This window comes from Pan paniscus, chromosome 15, assembly GCF_029289425.2.
Source record: "Pan paniscus chromosome 15, NHGRI_mPanPan1-v2.0_pri, whole genome shotgun sequence".
Lineage (NCBI taxonomy): Eukaryota > Metazoa > Chordata > Mammalia > Primates > Hominidae > Pan > Pan paniscus.
This window is the reverse complement of record NC_073264.2, coordinates 108,242,424-108,249,238: the sequence shown is the minus strand read 5'-3', so window position 1 is coordinate 108,249,238 and position 6,815 is coordinate 108,242,424. Positions and strand designations below refer to the sequence as shown.

The 6,815-nt window shown below is 50.5% G+C and overlaps 1 protein-coding gene across 2 annotated transcripts; it reads right to left on the bottom strand.

The window, feature by feature from the left end:
• Positions 1 to 708: 708 nt before the first annotated feature.
• LOC117976737 (tubulin beta 8B-like) lies at positions 709 to 5,940 on the bottom strand. 2 transcript variants are annotated; one of them, XM_063596141.1, is made up of 4 exons: positions 3,201 to 5,940; positions 2,597 to 2,705; positions 2,408 to 2,518; positions 709 to 1,928 (listed from the first exon to the last, which is right to left on the bottom strand). In XM_063596141.1, the coding sequence occupies exons 3-4, from the start codon at positions 2,466 to 2,468 to the stop codon at positions 874 to 876; spliced, it is 1,116 nt and encodes a 371-aa protein (XP_063452211.1). In that variant the 5' UTR covers positions 2,469 to 2,518; positions 2,597 to 2,705; positions 3,201 to 5,940; the 3' UTR covers positions 709 to 873. The 2 variants fall into 2 exon arrangements, with proteins under 2 accessions (XP_063452211.1, XP_057155799.1); XM_057299816.2 differs by lacking the exon at positions 3,201 to 5,940 and adding an exon at positions 2,975 to 3,108 and having other exon boundaries at positions 2,408 to 2,705.
• Positions 5,941 to 6,815: the final 875 nt, after the last annotated feature.

The following is a 6,815-nucleotide window of genomic DNA, read 5'->3' as shown; positions in this document are numbered from 1 at the left end:
CAGGCATTTTTCTCACTGGTTGCCAGTTGGGGGAAGCAGCATTTGTGAGCACCTGCCTGTCTCCCCAGGTCCTGTTCAGAAACCCCATCTGTGCCTTTGGAGAGACTGCCCTGAGCACACAGGCCCAGCAACCGCATCTACAGCCCCCAGGACCTAATCCCCTTCTACATAGGGGTTCAGTGCATGTTAGCAGACACTGGGCTCGATTCCTGCCTAGTCCCTGCCAGATATCCCATGCCCACCTCATTAAGAGAATGAGGCCACACAAACACACCCAGGCCATTGTGGTGATGGAGTGGCTGGGGTCCCACTTGCCCACCCTTCATTGCTGGTTCAGAGCCAGCTGTCTGACCACATTCCTACTCCAAGATGGGACTTTGGGGACATTGTCCACCAGGGTCGCTGACCCCTTTTAAAGTTCCAGAAACATGGCCAGCTGGTCCCCTAGAAGTTTGGTACATGGGATAAGCCAAGGCTTGTCTTCAGGAACAGGTTTTCCACCACGTCGCTGCCCAAGGCCCAGGGCATCCCCAAGTTCGCGTGAAGCCTGCCTGCCACGTCCACAGCCCATGCCGAGCCCTCCTGGAGCCACTGGAATGCTTGTTCCTGGGCATGTGATGAACCCAGACAGCTTCCGCCTTGCAGGACAACTGTGTGCATCTGGCAGCAGTAGCCAGAGGGCCCATGGAAGATGGAGGTGAAACCAGATGCTGTGAGAACACTTTATTAGTCAAAACTGCATACTATAGAAATGCTTTAAAATGCGGCAGGAGATGTGAAGACACAAATGAACAAGCGCATAGTGACACATGGCTGTCAGAACACAGTAAAGAATCCACACTGCTTCCCCCCTTTACCTAGAAAAGGAGAGTTCTAGGCCACCTCCTCCTCAGCACACTCCTCATCCTTCTCCTCGGCCGTGGCATCCTGATATTGCTGATATTCAGACACCAGGTCGTTCACGTTGCTCTCGGCCTCGGTGAATTCCATCTCATCCATGCCCTCACCCGTGTACCAGTGGAAGAAGGCCTTGCGCCTGAACATTGCTGTAAACTGCTCTGAGACACATGTGAAGAGTTCCTGGATGGCCGTATTATTCCCAATGAAGGTGGCCGACATTTTTAGCCCCCGGGGTAGGATGTCACAGACGGCTGTTTTTACGTTGTCAGGGAACCAGTCAGCAAAGTAGCTGCTGTTCTTATCTTGAATGTTGAACATTTGTTCATCCACCTCCCTCATGGGCATGCGACCCCTGAAAATGGCAGCCGCCGTTAGGTAGCGGCCGTGACGGGGGTCACGGGCAGCCATCATGTTCTTAGCATCAAACATCTGCTGGGTAAGCTCAGCCACAGTCAAGGCCCGGTACTGCTGGCTGCCCTGGTTGGTCAGTGGGGCAAAGCCGGGCATGAAGAAATGTAGCTGGGGAAATGGGGCCATGTTCATGGCCAGCTTCCGCAGGTCAGCATTCAGCTGGCCTGGGAAGCGCAGGCATGTGGTGACCCCACTCATGGTAGCAGACACCAGGTGGTTCAGGTCACCATAGGTGGGTGTGGGCAGTTTTAGAGTCCTGGAACATATGTCATATAGCGCTTCGTTATCTATGCAAAAGGTCTCATCCGCGTTTTCTATGAGCTGGTGGACTGAGAGGGTGGCGTTGTAGGGATCCACCACGGTGTCTGACACCTTGGGCGAGGGCAGGATGCTGAATGTGTTTATGATCCTGTCTGGGTACTCCTCCCGGATCTTACTGAGCAGAAGGGTACCCATCCCAGACCCAGTCCCCCAACCCAGGGAGTGGGTCAGCTGGAAACCCTGCAGACAGTCACAGCTCTCAGCCTCCTTTCTGACAACGTCCATCACTGACTCCATCAGCTCCGTGCCTTCTGTGTAGCGTCCCTTGGCCCAGTTGTTTCCGGCCCCACACTGACCTGTAAGACAGTACAGCCGGTCACTCGACGGCCAGGTATACGGTCATCAGTGGTCACCACCATAATGCAGAAAGCACCAGTGTCACGTGTGAGGTGAAAGCACCATTCGCCCTGCAGGTGGAGCAAATGAAATCCCCTCCTCCAGAGTTACAGGACAGCAGCTTCCCCTGTTAGAAATTAAGACAGGAGTCAAACCTGAGACAGGTTCACAGACCTCGCTGCAGGTGGCTCCTGCCCATTCTCAGGAAAGGCAGTAGCCACGGCCCCAGCTCAGCTCCCGGCAGGGACATCAGTAGCTCCTCACCTTGAGGAGACACCCGGGCCTTCCTCCCGAAGCCCGTTTAGGACAGGCAGATTGAGGACAGGAGGGTGTTCATGGGCCCTGGCGCCACAGTTCCCACAGGATGACCTTGGGGTGTTCCTAGATTTTGAGCTGCCCTGGCTAAGGAGCCGCACCCCAGTCCTCGCCCGCAGCTCACCGGAAATGAAGTTGTCTGGCCTGAAGACCTGCCCGAAGGGACCCGAGCGCACAGAGTCCATGGTGCCCGGCTCCAGATCCACGAGCACAGCGCGGGGCACGTACCTGCCACCTGCGTGGGGCGGGAGGGCATGAGCGAGGGGAGAGCCACGTTCCCAGGAGGGCGGTGGGGGAAGGACGAGGGTCTCACCGCTGGCCTCGTTGTAGTGCACGTTGATGCGCTCCAGCTGCAGGTGGCTGTCCCCATGGTAGGTGCCAGCGGAGTCGATGGCATGTTCAGCAGAGATCACCTCCCAGAACTGCAAGAGACAGGAGGGGCCAGACAGGCCGGGGCTGAGTCACGGAGGCGCCCCAGCCCCTCTCCCACCCCCACCCTCATCCGCACCCCCATCCCTAGGCCGCCCTGTCCCTGGGGTCCACCCCAGCCGCCTCGCCAGCCACCCAGTTCCACCATCCCCGGCAGGGAGCCCAGGGGCCGCAATGCAGGGGCACCGCTCCCGCCACTGCCAACATCTTCCCCGGCCACCCGGCAGGCCCGGGCTGGGCCCTCAGAGCCCCGGCTGCCAACCTTGGCCCCGATCTGGTTCCCGTACTGCCTGGCCTGCGTGAGCACGATCTCCCTCATGGCCAAAGCAGGATTAGGGCAGCAACAGAAGCGCGAGAAGGAGGAGCAGAGGCGCAGCGACCCAGCCCGCCCTCCGCTAATGCTTAAATAGCCGCGCGTCCACCTCCCTCAGCCTCCGATTGGGCTCCCAGGATAAGCAACAGCTTTACTTCCACACAGGTGCACCCACTTGTGAATCCCTTGGCGTTGAACGTCTGTTGGAGAACTCAGGTGTCCTTGCTATGGTCCCTTCCACGTTGGGGAAAGCTGCTCAGCTGGAGAACTTCCTCCCACGTCTTTAGTAAGACTAAATTCCTAGCTGAGCTGAAACTGAATTTTCCTCCCATGTGGGAGGGGAAGACTTGTTTCCATATTCACAGAGTGCCTTTGCACCTGTCCTAGATTGATGACATTTTTGTAATGGAGATTCATTTCATCTATTAGGAGATCTGTGGTTAGGAAAGGCCTTCCACATGTTAACTCAACAGGACTTGATTATACGTTTTACTTTGCAGCAGTTCAAACCCGCAGTAAGCTATGGGTGTTAGAGATAGTCAGGCCTCTGATTTAGCTAGAGTCTTCTTTAGGATTAGCCCTTTCACCTTTCCAGAGGACTGCGGTCTCCAGCAGAGTGAAGGTCATATTGGATTCTTAAAGCTGAGGATAGGTGTTGGGTTACGTCTGCTGTGAAAGATGGGCCATTGTCACTTTGCAGGCTTTTAGATTACCCAAACTGAGGAGTTATTTCTTCTGGTAAACATTTTTCAGATGGGGTGGGGAATGCCTCGATCTAACCAGTGAAGGTATCAGTAAGCATTAGCAAATATTTGAATCTCCTGCAGAAAGGTATCGGAGTACATTAGAGTTGCCAGTTCTCACCTGGATAGGTTCCTCAATTTTGGACAGGTTTAACTGGAGAAGGAGAAAATTGCTGGCCGTTTGGGTCATGTCAGGCACAGAGCTCACAGGGCTGAGTCACCTGTTTTAGTGTCTTGAAAAGATTTACCCCTATAAACAAATGAGACATTAACAGAAACAAAGAATCCCTTCTAGGGTGAAAAGAATCACGAAAGGGCTGAGTTATACTCCTGTGATTGGTACTTGGCATTAGTAATTTATTACCATCATTCAGCCTGAGAGGCCCTGGACTGAAATGCAATCCCTGGACCATTTTTGTTCTTCTTCAGGGTATTCCGGCCCAGTTCTATGTATGCTGACCAGCACGCCCATAAGCTCCATTGACCCTTCCAGTGCAGGGGCCTTGGCTGCGGCATCTACAAGGGCATTTCCTTTTACATGGTCAGTCTCTCTTTTGATGTCCTCTGCAATTAATTATAGTCACTTTTTGGCAGCAAAGCAGCATTCTAACAAGCTCAAAATCTGAATGATGTTGTATGGAAAAGCCCTTTGGGGTCAGGAGTCCCCACCCATTCCAAATTGCAGCATAAGCATGAAGCACTAAAAAATCATACTTGGAATCAGTGTAAATGTTAACTTTTAAATCCTTTCCAACTGCAGGGGCCTAGTAAGTTCAATTAACTCAGCTTTTTGAGCTGAGGTCGAGGCCAGCAAGGCTTGTGCCTTGATTCTCTTGTGCTAATAATAGCATATCTAGCCCTCCTGTTTTCCTGATGCATACAACAACTTGCATCTGTTAACCACTCTGCCTTGGGATGGTCAAGGGGCTCATCTCTCTTAAGTCTGGCCAGCTAGAATAAATTTGTTTCATAACCTGTGACATGCTTTGGCTGTGTCCCCAGTCAAATCTTATCTTGAATTATAGCTCCCATAATTCCTATATATCGTGGGAGGGGCCCAGTGGGAGGTAATTGAATCGGGGGATGGGTCTTTCCCATGCTGTTCTCGTGACAGTGAATAAGCCTCATGAGATGTGATGGTTTATTTATTTATTTATTTATTTTTGAGACAGAGTCTTGCTCTGTTGCTCAGGCTGGAGTGCATTATCATGATCTTGGCTCACAGCAACCTCTGATTCCCGGGTTCAAGCGATTCTCCTGTCTCAGCCTCCCGAGTAGCTGGGATTACAGGCGCCCACCACCATGCCTGTCTAATTTTTGTACTTTTAGTATAGACGGAGTTTCACCATGTTGGCCAGGCTGGCCTCGATCTCCTCACCTCAGGTCATCCACTGCCTTGGACTCCCAAAGTGCTGGGATTACAGCTGATGGTTTTATAAAGGGGAGTTTCCCTACACAAGCCCTTTTGCCTGCTGCCATGTAAGAGATGTGACTTTGTTCCTCACCTGCCTTCTGCCATGAGTGTGAGGCCTCTCCGACCATGTGCAACTGTGAGTCAATTAAACCTCTTTTTTTATAAATTACCCAGCCTCAGATATGTCTTTATTAGCAGCATGAGAACAGACTAATACAACCTGTATGCCAGAAAGGCTGGGAGCACCTGTGGACTCTGACAGGTAAGTAGCTGGATTTATGGTTTGCCAGACTTTAAGGGTTATGTCTGGAGGGTGGGTCTAGCAATAAGGCCTCACACTTTCATAAATATTCTCCTATTATCCACTGCTGCCCTTTAGCTTCTAGGACCACCTTCCCTTGGTGTGGGGTCAAAAACCTGTAGGTGCTGTTCTAATGTTAGTTTATTAGCTTTGCCAACTAGAAAAGTGGTAGCAGCAATAGCTCTAAGACTTCAAGGCTAAAAGTCAGAGGATTGCTGAGGAAAGTAAAAGCTAAACTGTTTGGGGCCTCTTTCCTGGGGCAGCCTCCAGGCTACTGCAAAACGGAGGCGGTGAGCAGAAAGGCAACAATATGCAGAGCACTCAGGTGAGGGACACAGAGCACAAGGTGGACAGTCCAAAAAGAGAAAGTGGCAAACATCTTGTTTAGCCAAATCCATTCTTCTCAATATTCCCCAGGGCCTCTAACCCTGTGGGCTTGGCCTCTAATCTGAGTATGACACCCTCAGGTCTCTAACTTTGGGCTGAGTCTCTCACCCTAATATTATACCCTAGGGCCTCTCACTTAAGTAATAGTGGATAATCATTCTTGCCAACCTGAATGGCTTCGCGACTCTAAAAGACAGCCCACTTGCCAGCTGATTAATTCTATGTGGATTGTTTTCCTTGGAGTGGGGGTCTTGTCTTGGTGTCCCTTCATGGTGTTGCTGAAAGATGTTGCTAGAAAAGAGGGTCCTGACACAGACCACAAAGTAGGATTCTTAGATCTTGTGCAGTAAAAAATTTGAGGTGAGTCAGAGAGCACAGTGAAAGAAGCAAGTTTATTAGAAATGACTCCATTACAGAGTTGGACATCCTCAGAAAACAAGAGCAGGAATGCATTGTCTTTTGTTAGTGTCTGTACTCTAACTATAAAGAGAAAGAGTTATAATTAAACTTGGAAGGTGCAGATGTACTCACTAAAGTCGGGGCTATTGGTTTTAACAGTGACCATTAACCCGTTAACCTAAGCTAGCTCGTTAATATTATCTTTAACAAAAAATGCTGCACTCCTAGGACATTTATATATTTTTCGGGCTTGGTGGAAGATGTCTTGTATGGCCATAAATATTCTGCAATTGTAATCTGTGGCCAGTAAAAAAAATGTGGCTATTTTCAGACTATAGGTATTAACCTTCTAGACGCCTTGTGCGTACCTAGCTACTCATATTAAGATAGAGAATTCTAGTCATGTTTATTAAACTAGAAGCTTGATAACCATGAGTTCCTCTAACACAGCAAGTCTACTCCTCAAGGAGAAAATGTATTTCTCAGGAATTTTGTGCATTTTATTTGATGGCATTTGGTATGTTTACCAAAATGGCAGAAAAGAGT

Excerpts from the sequence above, each read along its gene's own strand:
- LOC117976737 (XM_057299816.2), bottom strand. The coding sequence starts at position 3,031 with ATGAGGGAGATCGTGCTCACGCAGGCCAGGCAGTACGGGAACCAGATC. Across the intron at positions 2,706-2,974 it reads GGAACCAGATCGGGGCCAAG|TTCTGGGAGGTGATCTCTGC; the intron begins GTTGGCAGCCGG and ends TGTCTCTTGCAG. Across the intron at positions 1,929-2,407 it reads GCCAGACAACTTCATTTCCG|GTCAGTGTGGGGCCGGAAAC; the intron begins GTGAGCTGCGGG and ends ACTGTCTTACAG.